At 32.9% G+C, this 16310-nt stretch overlaps 1 protein-coding gene across 1 annotated transcript; it reads left to right on the top strand.

Annotated features, from left to right (window-relative positions):
- Positions 1 to 9479: 9479 nt before the first annotated feature.
- On the top strand, positions 9480 to 15804 carry DMR6 (2-oxoglutarate (2OG) and Fe(II)-dependent oxygenase superfamily protein). Its single transcript, XM_007039152.3, has 5 exons — positions 9480 to 9863; positions 10004 to 10251; positions 14262 to 14586; positions 14791 to 15061; positions 15493 to 15804. The coding sequence occupies exons 1-4, from the start codon at positions 9666 to 9668 to the stop codon at positions 15031 to 15033; spliced, it is 1014 nt and encodes a 337-aa protein (XP_007039214.3). The 5' UTR covers positions 9480 to 9665; the 3' UTR covers positions 15034 to 15061; positions 15493 to 15804.
- The last annotated feature ends 506 nt before the right edge of the window (positions 15805 to 16310 follow it).

Genomic DNA, 16310 nt, shown 5'->3' on the forward strand with positions numbered 1-16310 from the left:
TTCGCTTTGGGTGGGGCTTTCTAAGATTTGCCAATCACCTGTCATTCAACGCGTTCAAGTTGACCATGGTCAACCATGGAACTTTCTTTCCTCTTGAAAACAAAATGGGAGTCCATAATAATACTTGCATTTTGTTTTACCAGGTCTATTGCGTTTCTTTCTTTCTTTCTTTGAGTCAAAGGTCAGAAACTACACCGCAGGACGTTCATTTCCTTGTTAAAAAGAAAAATTCACATGCAATTTGTTCACATTGAACAACTATGAAATGTAATTTTTTAACATTGCAAAAACTATGAATGAGTCAACAACTTCAAAGACATGGTGTAGGAAATCAAGTCATGGTAAGCTCTAAAAAAAATTTGAGGGGTTTTAGTACTGTACTAAATTACAAATTCTAACGTAGTTTACTATCCAAATTTTATTTTATTTTATTGAAGATTTGCTTGAAAATAATCATATCAACATAAAAATAAATAAATAAATTGTTCTCAAGAAATAGTATCACTTTATCCAATGACGATGAAAAATCTTTGCACTGGAAGATGAAATATGGGCCTTCTTTTTATGGTGAAAAAGGATGAATGACCAAATGGGCCGAATTTGCGAAGACCCAACCACACAATCTGGGTTTTTTTAATACTAAAAGTTGAATGCCTTTGTATTGGGCCAGAAACTATTTTTCTGGGTTTCTTTTTATACTAAAGTTTAATGCCTTTTGTATTGGGCAAGCTGCCGAGGCTGGCACAGTGTTGTCTAGCAACTATAGCCCAGTATGGCTGTGAATCATTGATCCAATACTTGACGGAATGGAATACTAGACAAGGGCAGTGGTGATAGGAAGCATCAGAGAATGGCCCAGTAGTGTTTGGTTAAAATCGCAAATCCCATACTGCTAAACCTGAAAGCCTAGAAGGCCACGAGAGTGGAGGGTTTCAGTGTCATCATAAATCTGAATTTCTTTTTTTAAAGGAGGATTCAAATCTGATTCTCGTTAAATTTTTGAAGGATATATATACATGCAATTATCATCGAGCAAACTGCTTAGCTGCCTTCATTTCATAGACCCGATTTCTGGAACTAAAACATATGATTAACTTAACTAGTAACAGTGGATTTCAAATGACACAAACCCTTGTACATTCCCTTTCCTTATGTTTCACGTTCTATACTCTTATCTTTTGAGACTCTTAGAGATTGATGTATTGGTTGGATAAGTTGTCCGCCATCAAGTCGTGAATAGAACCTGAGATTAAGCCGAATCAACTAAAGTAGCAGAATTTTCTAGCTTCATTCAAGTTGTAACTCATATACGACTAACTTCCATATGAGAATGACATTAATTTCCTTCCACTCAAATATACATGCTGATAATTATTGAATTTCATTGTCCAAGTCAAGTGATCCAGCACACATCCCACATCACTTTTGACTACCATTGTCAATCTATTTCATCTACAAAATCCAACCATTAAACGAGCATAGACTAATCATATGGTTTCTCTCATCAATTATCCCTTCCATACCCAAGTTTATTTCGCAGGTTCAAGTCATGGTATCAAAAAGAGCAAAGGTTTTGTGTTCAACCAAAAGTTGAGGGCAACCTTGCTCCTAACCATCCCTTCCAACATATCTGATGATACGGTTGCTGCGCAACATTGATTCTGATTAGATCAGATGAATCATGACATGCCATATACATCCAGTGGAACTTTAAGTCAAGTCGCTCTAAGATTTAAAACACATCTCTAAAATGACACAGTGTCAGATCAGACTGCCAGCTGCGCTAAAAGATAAGTTTCTGTTAGCTTTTTTTCTTTGTTATTTATCGTTAAAATTTGAAATGTGAGCATACCAAGGGAAAATAAGATTGCCTAATCCCCGTGAAGATGTCGTATTCGTGGGAAATACAAATTCGCTTTCTTTATATACAAGTTGGGTTTGTCCGTTTTGATATGGGCGTCACTGTATCGTGAGGGGTATGACGTATAAGCCCTGCCCTAATGCTGATGTCACAATCTTCTTGCACACATTTGTCTTGAGCTCCTAACCCACCTTCCTCTTTGCGTTGGGTAACACTCTTAACAATTAATTAAGCACGCCCCAAAAAGGGCATTAGCTAGGGAGAAAAATAAATCAAGTACAGCTAAACCAATGTTCCCTCTTGCATTCCGTATGAGCTCCCGAAGACAGATCACGGGGAAACAAAAACAAACTTAACTTTTAATATGAATCGATTACTACACTTATTGCAGTGTCTAAGTCCAAGACTTATTGCTTGTGGTCAGACTCACCGAAAAAAATATACTCATGCTAACCCTAAACCTATGTACTACAAGTATATTATCCATTGAAGGCGAGCTCCAAATTGTTCAAGAGAGGAATATATATTGAGTTATTTACCAAGAGAAAAATAAATAAGAGAATTGTTGAAATAACCAATAGTTCAGTTGTTCAATTATTCAAAGAAAAAAAATAGACATATCGTGTGTTTGTTAACTTTATTTTTTTTTTTTATGAGTGTTTGGATTGCTTTGACTATTGCAGAATATAACATTACATGGATAACCGTTTAAGCATGTACATTGAACGTTGCTAATGGGACCAAAAATTAATTCATGGTTGTTGACGATGAAAATCACCACCAATAAAGAGGATATGCTATTCTGCCCGATAGCTTTCATAGCCAACATGTTGTTGTCTTATTTGTGAAAAAAAAAAATTTCTATATAATTCATGTGTCATAAACATCATCGTTGAAAAGTAAAATATGATTCACTTTGTTTCATTCAATCTTATTTTATATTTGATTGAAAATTTTAATAAAATTTTAAAACTAACATCAAATATCTAGTAATTTAATCAAAATCAAAAAAATTTCAAATGAAGAATACAATTCAATAGGGATACATAACATCTAATATATACATAATTTTGAAATAATTGAAATTGACTTGCATGATATTGATACTCAATTGCTTCACAATCACATAATCATAGCATTTGTTAATTGAACATTAAGTTAAATATATATGTTTTATATAGATAACGATAAATGAAGAGAGTTAAACTAGTTAATGTAGTTGAAGTCTTGAAGGCAAAACGGTATAGGAAATCTTAGAAGTTGGAAAGAACTTATAGCATGTTTGGTTGGGGGAATGGCTTAGCCATTCCCTCTGTATTCCCAAGGAATTTTGATTCCTTTGTTTGGTTGAAAAATGATTCAAGGAATACCCATTTCATAGGAATGACTATTTTTCAAAATCCTTCAAAACCAAGGAATAGATAATACCACAATTTCCCATGGTATTAGCTATTCTATTGTTGAGGAATAAATTTAAAAATTAATAAAAACAAAAATACTCCTTACAAGTTTGAAATTTTACAACTTTATTGGTATAAAATATTTTTTTTCTCTCTCTCCTCTTTCTCTCACTTGATTCCAACTTTTAATAAAATATTAATATTAAATTATAAATAAAAATATTAATATTTAAATTATCAATTATTAATTAAATAAATTATAAATTATTCCTATTTAAAAACAAAATAAATTAAAAATAAATAAACATAATATCATTTAAATTAGATAAACAATATTAATAATTAAATAATCAATTATTAATATTTTAAATAAATTACCAATTATTAATATTTAAAAATAAAATAAAAATTAATCATAATAATATTTAAATTAAATAAAATATTAATATTTAAATTATCTATTATTAATATTTTAAATAAATAATTAATTATTAATTTTCAAAAATAAAATAAAATAAAATAATTTATCATCATAATATTTAAATTAAATAAAATATTAATATTTTAAAATATAAATAAATATTAATATTGAAATTATCAATTATTAATATTTTAAATAAATTATCAATTAATCATAATAATATTTTAAATTAAATAAATGTTAATATTTAAATGATTAATTATTAATATTTTAATTAAATTCTATATTATTAATATTTAAAAAATCTAATAAAAATAAAATGTCACATAAATAATAAAAGATGTTTTTATCTTTTTATTTTCTATTCCTTTCTTATTCCAAAATTATTGTTACCAATCAAATACTACAATAAGTCATAATAATTATTCTTATCTTATTCCCTTTGTCATACCAAACTAAGTAATAACTATTCTATTCTATTCCCTCCTCATTCTATTCTCACATAATAATTATTTTATTCTATTTCTATCTATTCCGTCAACCAAACGTACTATTACAAAATTGATCACACAGTGGCACATTCAAAAATTAAAGACCAACAAGCTAACATATAATAAATTAAAAATTTGCTATGGAAATTCAGAAAGTTATTACGGTATGATCATCCTTCACTAATATATGACGATTCAGAGATGATAAATATATCAAGATCTTGAGATATAATGTATAATTTGGACTCGCAGCCGCTAGTAGCCAAATCTTTCGGTTTTCTGACGATGAAGTCCAGCAGTCTAACAAAGAGAGGACCCTATCAACTGACACCGACCAATCTGAAATATTCAATGCATCCATTCTTCTCATCCATCAGTTTCTTCCGTCGGAGCCGCCCATTATAATCACACATGGCACGTGCACCGCCCCAACCCCTCCCGACCACTTGCTTTGGATGCCTTAATATGGTCAAACATGATTCAGACTCAGCCATGTGCACTGCACATGTTACCCATTTTCGTCTCCATTCTCAAATCAACTTGGCGATAGGACTACTTTTTGGGGTCCTGCTTCTGATTACGTTCTTTTATATTATGATGATCAGATCCTTGTACCGTATATCCAACACCTCACGTGGTTTTGATTTCTTTCAATTACCAGCTGATTGCGTAATCCTTCTTGAATCGCACTATGTTGGGCTGGAAAGGAAGAAAATAGGGGAAGGGGAAAAATGTAAAATATATTAATTTTTTTTGAATTATTAAATTTTTTTAAAATTTTTAAAATTTTTTATTATATTTAATTAATATTTTACATTTTATTTTAAGTTAAATAAATATTCATAATTAATATTTAATTATTTATCAAAATTTCACTTGTCATCTAATGTCATGTGATATTGACATGACATACTGATATATTATAATAAATAATTGTTTAATATGTTGATGTCACATGATGATATTGTCACGTGATACTTTTATTCTTAATATCAATGTCATTTGAATATAAAATGAAAAAAAATATTTTAATTAATAATAATTAATTAATTTTTAATTATAAAAATTTATTGATTTAAAATAAAATATATAAGAACTTGATGTATCTTTTCACTTTTGAAAAGATTTGGATTTGAAAGGAAAGGAAAATGGCAAATCTATTCATTTTTCTTGGCTTATTATCTAAAAAATTCTCTTAACTATTTCAAAAAATTCAAATAAATTCATACTTTTTATTACATCAAATAAAGTCCTTTATTTTTATTTTGAGTAAAATAAGTTTTTATATTTTTATTTTAAATCAAATAAACACTTATCACTAATGATTAATTTAGTCAAAATATTATTTGTCATTTTATAAAATATGACAATGACGTGACATACTAACATATTATAATTGATAATGATATGATATGTTTACATATTGCAATTGATGATAATATAATATGTTAGTTTGACATGATAATATGAATATGTAATATATTTTATTTTTCACATTAAGACTATGTTATTATTTTGTGGATATAAAATGACAAGTGATAATTAATTAATTATTAATCAAAAAACTTACTTGATTCTAAATAAAAATATAAATACTTAATTGAGTGTAATAAAAAAAATACTTATTCAATTTTTTTTAAATAATTCAAAAATTTATTTGAGCATTATATCATTTTTCTTCCATTCTCTTAATCCCATCTTACCAAAAAGACTTAAAAAAAAAAAAAAAAAAGAGTTTCTCCATCCGTTTCTTTCTTTTTCTTCCTATCAAACAAAGTGTAAGAGGGAGAGGCTTTTATTTATGAGATACCTAAGGGTGTCTTATACTAATGGATTTGGACCCATTTTAGATAGTTCATGATTTTAGGTACTTACGCACCTGTCTTATATCTAAGGATTGGACTGCGACAGTAACTTGTGGACTTATTCTAAATTAATAATCATTTGAAAATTATAAAAGAAATATATTAAATATTTATAAATGGTAAGACTTGAACCTATTAAAAAAATACTTTTTTAAAAGGTGTTTATCGTTAAGTTAAACCGTTAGGTTCTTAAAACTTTTATATCCAATACAAATAATGAAGGGAAAGATTAAAAAAAGCTACCAATAAGCCTAAACAAAACGTTAAAATTTTAAAAGTAAATAAGCTAAACAATATATGAATAAATGAATTATAATGTGAAATGTATGGATTTTTTATAATATTTATGAAATAATAATGAAATATTATTATTTTAAATAAATTATAAAATTAAATAGCGATGTTCTAACAGATCCTAAAATTCGTCTTATAAAAGTATAGATTGATTCTTGTTCCAAAATTTATAAGATTGATTTCACATGACTTGACTGATATGTGATCTTGACTTGAAGATCACTCACCGGCACCATGTTTACCACTAGAAATATCATTATCAGGTATATCTTTTTAAGTTCCATTAATTAGGATAAAGGGGAAAAAAAGGAAAATTAGCCATTACAAAAAGAAAAGAAAAAATCTTACATTGCGTCCATCATTTTTGTTAGAGCGGGTCTTGCATCAACGTGGATGAAAGAAAAGCCATACATTTGAATCGGAGCAGAGAAAGAGGTAAGGAAGTCAAATGAGGAAATTGAACTGAGTACTAAGTTGAGACAAAATAAGTCAATTCGATAGCATTGCCCAGACTGCACGCAGAGTATCAACTACGCTCTTCGCAGTCGTCGGTGGCCCAACCTTTGTCACCACATGACGGAGCGCAAGGGTAGCGAATGGAAGGCCGATACACTTGAGCACTCGAGCACAAATTTCAAAACGTAAAAAGTTAAAAATGAAATTTGAGTTTGTTTAAAAAATTATTATCTGGTAATTTTAATTTAATTTATTATGCTTTCTTATCATTAAACCTATTCGATGTCGTTTCCTCGAGGTAGAGAGATATATCACAAGGTTTGAAGGGTACCCTATCTTTTTATCTTTCCAGATGAATTTTTTTTTAAAAAAATTTGTTTCTGTGGATTAAGGAGAAGGTGAGATGATATTTGATCTTAAATGGATTTTTTAATTTGCCGTTGTTAACTAAAATGTTTAAAGAAAAATAACAAAAAGCTCAATTCCTAATAATTGGACAAGATAATAATAATAAAAAAAGAAGTATTGATGTTGATTTAATTACCACACCGACGTGGTTTTCACGTTTCAATTTCAGAAATAAATGGCAGAAGGTGATATAGAGTAAGACTTTTAAATGGAAAAAGTATCACTACGCCCTGACTGCCATTAGTTACAAAGCATTAGCTTTTGGCGACAGCAGGACGTTTGTCAACGTGTCACTCTACTTCATCACTTGCAAAAACCTCATCCAATCCACCAATCTCATTGGTTGTCATTAATTCATTAAGAATCACGTATTTGTTGATTCTATTTGCTTGTTGGGAGCCCGCCCGCATACTTAGAATGCTATTGTTTTTCCAACATTACATTTTAGTATCGCATGAAAATTAAAACCGAAAGAAGCGACACCTGGCGTATTATGCCGGATGGAATAATTAAGATAAAGGAATTATGTCCTAAGTTATGTTTCATGTTAGTCAGGTGTTTTCTTTACATTAGCAGCAGCAAAGGTCTCTACGCATGTATTTTGCCGCTGCTTGCTCTGTTTTCCTTAGTAGCTTTACTTTTTGTAAGAAGCGACCTCCACTATATTACAAAGTGCGAATTGATGTCTCAACAAATACGAAAGGATAAAATCGGATCCAAATTATCAAAACGTGACATATATAATTTCTAATGACAAAATTTTATTTTTAAATAAACAAAAAGGCTATCACACTATGTGAAACTTGCACCCTACGTAACATAAACTACGGCAAATATGTTCACTCCATCAAAATGTGAAAGGGGTGAGCAAAAACATATTTACAGTTGATGCACCCACATTGGTTTAGAGCTTTATTTTTGCGTCACATGTTGAAACTGTAGCTATGACAGCAAGAAGAAGTAAAAGGGGAATTGGCGATATTGACACCAATCATGGATCTCTAATCATTTGCTCCATCTTAAGCCCTGTTGCATCTTTTTATTTTTTACATGTATAAACCTGGTAATGCACCTTGTCTGTTACTATTCACATGCATCAGAGACGCCTTATTTATGTCATTTCATATAATTTTTATAATTACTTTAACTAACGCACCTGCAAGAAGGGCCAAAATATAAGTCAACATCCTTTCCTTCAATGAATTTTTTTTTTTCTATCTAAACATAGTATACAAAAAAAGAAGTAAACAAGCCATTTATTTGATTGAATCACCTTCTAATTAGATCCCTGCTGTAAGGGCACAATGAGAAAAAGTTCTGTTGGTGGCTCTGAGCAATCTGCAAACCTTAGATTTTCTTTCCTCTGCACCACTGAAATGCATCGTGGCTATCTTCAAGACCCCTCACCCCCGCTCCCCTCGAAAACAAAATGTTTGACTGCGTTTAATCAGCATCCCAAATTCAAATTCTATCATGATTTTATCCTCAACGCTAATGGACACTCTACACAAAAGGGAAGAGACAGAGGCAGATCCATGCGTAGTGAATTCGCAATTTAATAAAATACCAAAGTTTTATTGAACTTGTCTCACTTTTTGTCTTTCTCTTTCCTTTTTTTTAATTAAAGTTAATTACGTTTAGCAATGTGATGGATGGTCATGATGCTGCTCGCACTATCACACACTGCATATACACGTCGGCTTCTTGGCTTCTTATACCCACACCACGAATTAAGCGTAAAGAGCCTGCAAAATGCCTGCCCTTATTTGCGTACACAAATGGAGAAATTTTATATAAAACAAAACAAAGAAAAGATACAAAATCTTAAAACAGTGTGGTATAATAACACTTTAGAAGGCCACTGAGACAATCAAAGGTTAAATTTTGGAGTAATTTATTTGTACATAATTAATTGCTTTGAGTTTTTGGTTCTCCTGAGGTGTAGTTTGCACAGCAGCGCCAGAGATGACAACCCCGCTAATAATCATTGCAGACAAGTGTCTAGGAGGCATTGGACTGTAGACTTAAAAAATGCTCGTCAACGATACAAGTAGCCCCAACGCCTTAAATTTCGTAATAGTATCAACTATATCTTTATTATCAACGACAGATTAATTTAATGGATTATTTTGTTCATTTTTAGTATGATCACTTTTCGTTGATGTTATTAAGAATATAAATTTTCGACAAAAACGAATAAAAAAAATTACACATATGCATCCTAACTTTAAAATTAAACTAATCATTTACTTTCGGTTTTTTAAAAAATAATATATCTCTCTATTTATAATATCTATAAATAAAAATCGAGTGTAAGTTTGAAACCAGGTATTCTTTCTCCTGGAAGCTAATGAATTTGGGGGAAAAGCGGTCTTGCCCTTTTGCTCTCCGTCTCAACACTCCCCCCCCTAACCCCAAGTACCGTCTCTATTTCTTTTCTTGATTGTTGTCATATATTAATCGTTTGGCATGGAAACAAAGGTTCTTTCCACTGGAATTCGCTACACTAACTTGCCAGAAAGTTATGTGAGACCGGAATCTGAGCGTCCCCGCTTGTCTGAAGTCTTGGAATGCGAAAACGTCCCTGTCATCGACTTGGGGTGTAAGGACAGAAGCCAAATTACACAACAAATTGCTCTTGCCTGCACTTTCTATGGATTTTTTCAGGTAGTAGCTACTCCAATATTCACAAATTTGTTGCTGTTAGTGTATTTTTTAAAATTTCCTGGCTTTTTCGATGTATCGTCGCCCTCTGTTTTTTGCTTGATAGTGTTAGTTATAAAATATAAAGTGGGCTTGATGACCAGGTTATTAATCACGGAGTTTCCAAAGAAGCAACGGAAGGAATGTTCCAAGTGGCGCATGACTTCTTCGGGCTGCCGGTGGAGGAGAAACTGAAGCTCTACTCGGATGACCCTTCCAAGACAATGAGACTTTCTACCAGTTTTAATGTGAATAAGGAGAAGGTTCACAACTGGAGGGATTATCTACGACTGCACTGCTATCCTCTCCACAAGTATGTTCCCGAGTGGCCCTCTAATCCTTCTTCCTTCAAGTAAGCCTTCTCTCTTCTTTTCCTTCTCATTTGCTACATATTGCCTTTCTCTGTAATCTATTTAGGAAAATTAAAAGTAATGGCAGTAATTAGTTGAACGATAATGCCCAAAAAAACCCTTCGTCAGAGCTACGTAATTTGCCTAACGTCATTCATTTTCATTGTATATGTCATGCATGTTCTAACGATGATTCAGCTCACACTTAAATAAGATTAATTTAATACATTTATTTTGCAAAGAAATAAACTGTTAGTTTTTCTGACTATTTGAGTTTTTTTATTTCATGTTCTTAAAACATTCTTAAAATAAATAGAACTCTTCAGATAGTCAGAATATTATGCATGAAATCAAAAGTAATAAACCAGTTAGTGCATGAACATTATGATTTTCTCTCACTTTGTTGGAGCACGTGATAAACAAATCTGATCTGATCTGATATTTATTTAAAAGATTAATCGAATGTTCTGTTACTTTTGTATTATATTGACATATTATTAAATTTGATGAATTATAACTATCTGATTATATTTTAATCATATAAGATATAATAATATTTTTTTAAAATCACAAGGCTTATTCTCTTAATGTAATATATTTAGGGTGTCTTTAAAAATGGAATTTTAGTCTTTTTCTTTTCATGCAAAAATATCCAAACCTTTTAGGTTACCAAATCCCGGAGACAAGTCTCCTCTCGATTCTTTTTCTTCCATTGGTCCCCCTATTGTATGTTGCAGATTGGTACCCTTTTCATAACTTGGCCATGTGCTCACGTGGTTTTTCTAGGAGTTCGTTGGTGATCTATAGACCACAACAACTCAACAATGTGGTGAGCAGTAAGGGTTCTTTTAGATAAAGCCCCCGGTGGCCATGTTTTGATGTTTTTGTTGCTTAAAATTACATGCCTTTGCTTGCTATTTTTGTGATGAGCCATTCATTTTATTCATGCATTTGTTTACTTATCCCTCATTCCCTACTCCCTAGCTAGTCCATAAAAGCAACACTCTAGACCAAGTCACTCATATTCATATATCGACAACAAGAAGCTCTGAAAAGTTTGTATTGTCAAGTATAGTATGATAGTTCTGGGGGTGGGATTACTGTGTTTTGTGGTTAAGGTGACGGCATGCATAAAGATTCAAATCTAACAAAGCAAAATTATTAAGGCAATAAGAAATTGTAACTTTGCGAAAAATCGGCGGCAAGCACGGAGGAATGGATTCTTTAGATTTAGTAAATAGGAGAAAATTAAAGACTTTTCCCGTCAGAAGAGAAATAAAAACTTACTAAAACGTATTCCGACCCAAAAGGTTGACGGAAAGGACAGGCTAAAAGTTTAGGGTTGAGCACGTGCTTCATTACTTGGTTGTTCGCAAATTAAGGACAGACACAGAAGGACAGACAGACAGACGTCAGGTTCAGATGTACGTTCATGCAGAACCAGGCCCTCTCCTTTTTTTTTTTATTTCCCCCCCGGAAGAACTTAGCTCACTACTTCTAATATTGAAAACGTTCTTTTACCCAAGTCCTTAGTTACTTTCCTCAAGGAACCAAAGAAGCCCCAGTTGAGCTGGGATATTTTTTTCATAATCTCCATTGAATTTATGCCTAAGCAAATGTTATTTTCAGATGAAAAGATTTTTAAATGTTTTCCTTCCGCAATCACACACGTAAGAAAGGAAAAGGTATTCAAAGTTTGAGAGTGAAATTAGCATAGTATATACAAGTTGAGAGAGCAGGGTGTTAATGTCAAATTTATCGGTTGGATAGCTACTTCAAGGCTGAGCAAGGCGGCAGCGAGTAGTTCTAACCCTAGTGATTCATGAGGATGTCGACACACCACTAAATGGGTCGGCCGTGGGCCAGGCGTCTTAGCCTTTTATGGGTAGTGGACAAACGACTTGGTCCGTGATGATCAAGTCTTTGTTCGCGTAGTCGCAGAAATCGGAGCTGAGATTGGCCCACTTTCACTTTTAGACTTTGTTATCTAATTATAGCGAACGTAATTAACGGTGATAACTGCAAAAAAAGGCTCAGATCAGATACATTTAGGCTAAGGGGCGGTGAACCCAAACGTAGAGTACACTGTCCTAGTGACATCACGAGCTCAAAGCCGTGTTGACGTAATCAGATTGGAAAAGGACACCCAAATTAATTGAATTTTGGGCCCAGAGCTCTAGTGATAATTAAGCTTTGGCTACAAGGAGCCGACTGAGGCTCTTCTAGAATCACTTCTATTTGTTCCTATTTACTACTTGCTTACTAACTATTTTATTATTATGTTATTATTGACTTTTATTTTGTTCTATCCTTCATCAATTTATCTTGTCAAACACAATCATGGGTAGAAATTCAACGTGTGTTAATGACTAAACATATTATCAGATACAAAGATTATATTCTCTTATTTGGTTTAGAGTGCTATTAATTTGGTTTATTTGTAAAATAATCCTAGATTTCGTATTTACTAATAATAATTCATAATTTCCTCATTTTCTTTCAAATTATTTACAAGCTAAACATGTCTTATAGCGGGTTTATTGAAATACAATCTTGGAACTGCTGATATTTTAGATGAGTTAATGATGATTGAAATTATAGATAAGATTGAATAATTAATTAATGAAAGCCTTGGCTAAAAATACATAAACACAGATACATTGAACCCCATATATAAAATATGGAAATGACTCAACTTCATAATTGCTAGTGGCGGTGGTTTGGTTTTTCTTCCTTTTCCATTTGTAACCTATAATTGTGATGGTGATGGCTTGGACGTTTGAAAATTGCCTTTCGGGGGGGATTGTAGAGTCCTTATGAATTTTCTTAGTTGCTTGACTCTCCAAAATATCCATGCATCAAGAATTCAAGGGGAAGATTTTATTCTACTGACTCTTACTTTTCAAACTATGATCATCTTCATCTTCATTTGCATATTTTATGATATTAAGTTTCTTGAGTTTCTTCGAAGAATAATGTATTTTAAGTTGAAAGGATCAAGTAGTAATTTAATATTAATATATTAAATTTAATTGCTTTGACAAGAAACATATTTTTTATTTGTAAGAATGAACCATAAGATACGGTTATAATAGAAAAAAATAAGTTGAATTTTTGTTTTTTTTAACTTGATTGGAAAAAAATAAAGGAATAATGATTTTGGTTGAACTTTTTTAAATAATTATGGAGGTTTTTTGGATACTACGCCTATGGATGATTAAGAAATGATATCAGCAAGGGGCACCTTTGCAGCCACTCCATCTCCCCCAGAATCCAGACTGACTTCCAAGATGCTATCATTCCATCTTTTGTCCGATGAAATCTTAGAACAATTCTGCCAACCCAACCTCCATCAACCCCCGATCCAGAGCAATTGGGCAAAAGCTTATAAGAATCCATCACACAAGAAATTATAAACAAAACAAGGAATAGAGGAACTGATCAGTGGGTAGCACAAAAAAAGAAAAGAGGGGCAAAGAACTTGGTTTTCCTCAATACAGTGTTTAATGATGTAGGGAAGAGAAAATGAGAAATAAACTAAAACCAAAACAAGAAGAAGAGAAAAAAAGAGTATGGAGAAAGACTACAAGGGTTTAGGAGATTTTACTGGTATGGATATCTATTCATCCGAGGATTTAAAACTAAAAAAGCTTTGCTGATAATACTTAAAACTATTAGTACCTTTTATCGGCCGAATCAATGAGAAGTTATGCGTATATAGTACTCTTTCATTCCCCACACGTTTTGTCTTATCAGTCATCATCATTGTTTCTCTTGTCAAGTGAAGTATTTTTCAGGGTGGCCCCAGATTTTAAGAGAGCGAATCATTTTTTGTTCTACTGTTGGAGGAATGCTTGGAAATTAGACCACTACTCCTGTAAAGGCTCAGCCAAAAAAGATAGTAGAACTAGTCATAAGCAGATACATGCATATGTACTTCCTTCTTAGTTTGATACATCCGTGGAGGAGAGAGTTCTAATGCCTAAATTGCCAAATTGACTTGAATTGACAGGGAAATTGTGAGCCATTATTGTGTAGAAGTTCGAGAACTTGGGTATAGGTTACAAGAATTAATATCAGAGAGCTTAGGCCTGGACAAAGATTACATAAAGAACGTTTTGGGGGAGCAAGGGCAGCATATGGCTGTGAACTATTATCCGCCATGTCCGCAGCCAGAGCTGACTTATGGATTGCCAGGACATACAGACCCCAATGCTCTTACAATTTTACTTCAAGACTTGCAAGTCGCGGGCCTTCAAGTACTCAAAGACGGCAAATGGGTTGCAGTTAATCCCCACCCAAATGCTTTTGTCATTAACATTGGTGACCAATTACAGGTAATGTATATAAGTACCACCACTACTACTACTTTGCCTTGTGCACGTTGTGAAGTTATTCATAATTAAACTCGAAAGGTATAACGAAAAGTACAAAGGTAAGGATGTTGGAATGAATGACTAATTAATTTGTCTTCTAAACTACACTTGGTTTGCCAATATGCAAGCTTCCTAGCAAATCAGTCCTGACATCGATGATTGCAGGCATTGAGTAATGGGAAGTACAAGAGCGTGTGGCATCGAGCCATTGTGAATGCTGATAAGCCAAGGATGTCTGTTGCTTCCTTTCTCTGCCCATATGACCATGCCTTGATCAGCCCTGCAAAACCTCTTACAGAAGATGGATCTGGAGCCGTATACAGGGATTTTACTTATGCAGAATATTACAGTAAGTTTTGGAGCAGGAACCTGGACCAAGAACATTGTTTGGAACTTTTCAAGAACTAATACCAGCTCACCGTCTGGTTGATCTTCGGTACTTATTCTATCATTTTGTCGACTTGTCAGGATCAACTGCCTGCTTGCTGGCAGTTACAGGCGTTGGTTTTATATTACCAAAATGCATAATTAACTGCAGCATCAGTAGAACTCCCCTTTATTATTCATGGCAGTGTGCCATTTTTTAATGCAGCATACTGCCATATGCTGGTAGCCTACCGTAACATATCCATTTGTAGAACTTCCAAATTTCTGCTGATTGTGGTTTGATTATTGGTCCACAAAGAAGCATGGGATTATTTTGTACTGATGTTGCACTTCCCTATATTATTGTATTCCAGCATGCAGGACAATCTTATCCGTCATAAAGTGGTCTTATGCAGGACAATGTTATGTGTAATGAAATGGTTCTTGCTGTTTGTGAATGTAATTTGAGCCTAGTAACTGACAGCTTTTGCTGCCGTACAGGTGAAGTTTTGCTAATGGCAAAGCGAAGCGGGTGCTGGATGCCTTGCGCCCATTCTGATCAACTACACTAGTTTCTCTGGAAGCATATGTGCATACTCTTGCATAGCGAATATATATGCACTCACTCGCAGGGTTGTGTAGATTGCTCTTCGTTGTGTTGCCAAGTGCTAAATTTGGTGAATAAATAAAATATGGTGTTTTAGGAAAAACCGAAGATAGAATAGGAAGTGTGAAGTAGTAATTAAATAAATTCCACTTCAATAAATTAAGTTCGGGATTTCCTGATCATTTAATAGATAGACATTATATCAACTTCTCAACAGATTCGGGATCGATAAATAGAACAAGTGATTTGCCGGCCCTGGTAGTGTAGTTTCCACCAAGGTTGCTAGCCTCCACATTCACCAAGTTACAATGCATCTTTGTTTTTTAACTGGACCTCGAGATTGGATTTCATAAGTAGTGAATCATTTCTATACCGTTGCATCAAAACTTAAAAAGAACATGCTTTAGCATTTTCATACAATTTGCATATGCAATATAGACATCTGTTGGTCGTCCTAGTCTTAAGTTCACCAATTATATGGATTGAAAACCTCGACAAAGGACATGCACTTATCATTGAATTCTAGATCTCAATAAGGCAAAATTAAGAAGGTTCCATTTGTTATAAGTTCTCGTATTTGCCCAAGCTTCTCTTCTCTGAAATAAACGTGTCCCTTTAACTTTAATGGGTGAAGTCGACCCTGATCTATAATGATGTTTCTTAGACCCATTTCCTTTCGTAATCAATTTTTCCACCCATACTTTTTCCAGGA

Source organism: Theobroma cacao, chromosome 3 (genome assembly GCF_053813885.1).
Source record: "Theobroma cacao isolate CCN51 chromosome 3, ASM5381388v1, whole genome shotgun sequence".
In the NCBI taxonomy this organism is placed as follows: Eukaryota; Viridiplantae; Streptophyta; class Magnoliopsida; order Malvales; family Malvaceae; genus Theobroma; species Theobroma cacao.

Excerpts from the sequence above, each read along its gene's own strand:
- DMR6 (XM_007039152.3), top strand. The coding sequence starts at position 9,666 with ATGGAAACAAAGGTTCTTTCCACTGGAATTCGCTACACTAACTTGCCA. Across the intron at positions 9,864-10,003 it reads CTTTCTATGGATTTTTTCAG|GTTATTAATCACGGAGTTTC; the intron begins GTAGTAGCTACT and ends CTTGATGACCAG. Across the intron at positions 10,252-14,261 it reads TCTAATCCTTCTTCCTTCAA|GGAAATTGTGAGCCATTATT; the intron begins GTAAGCCTTCTC and ends TTGAATTGACAG.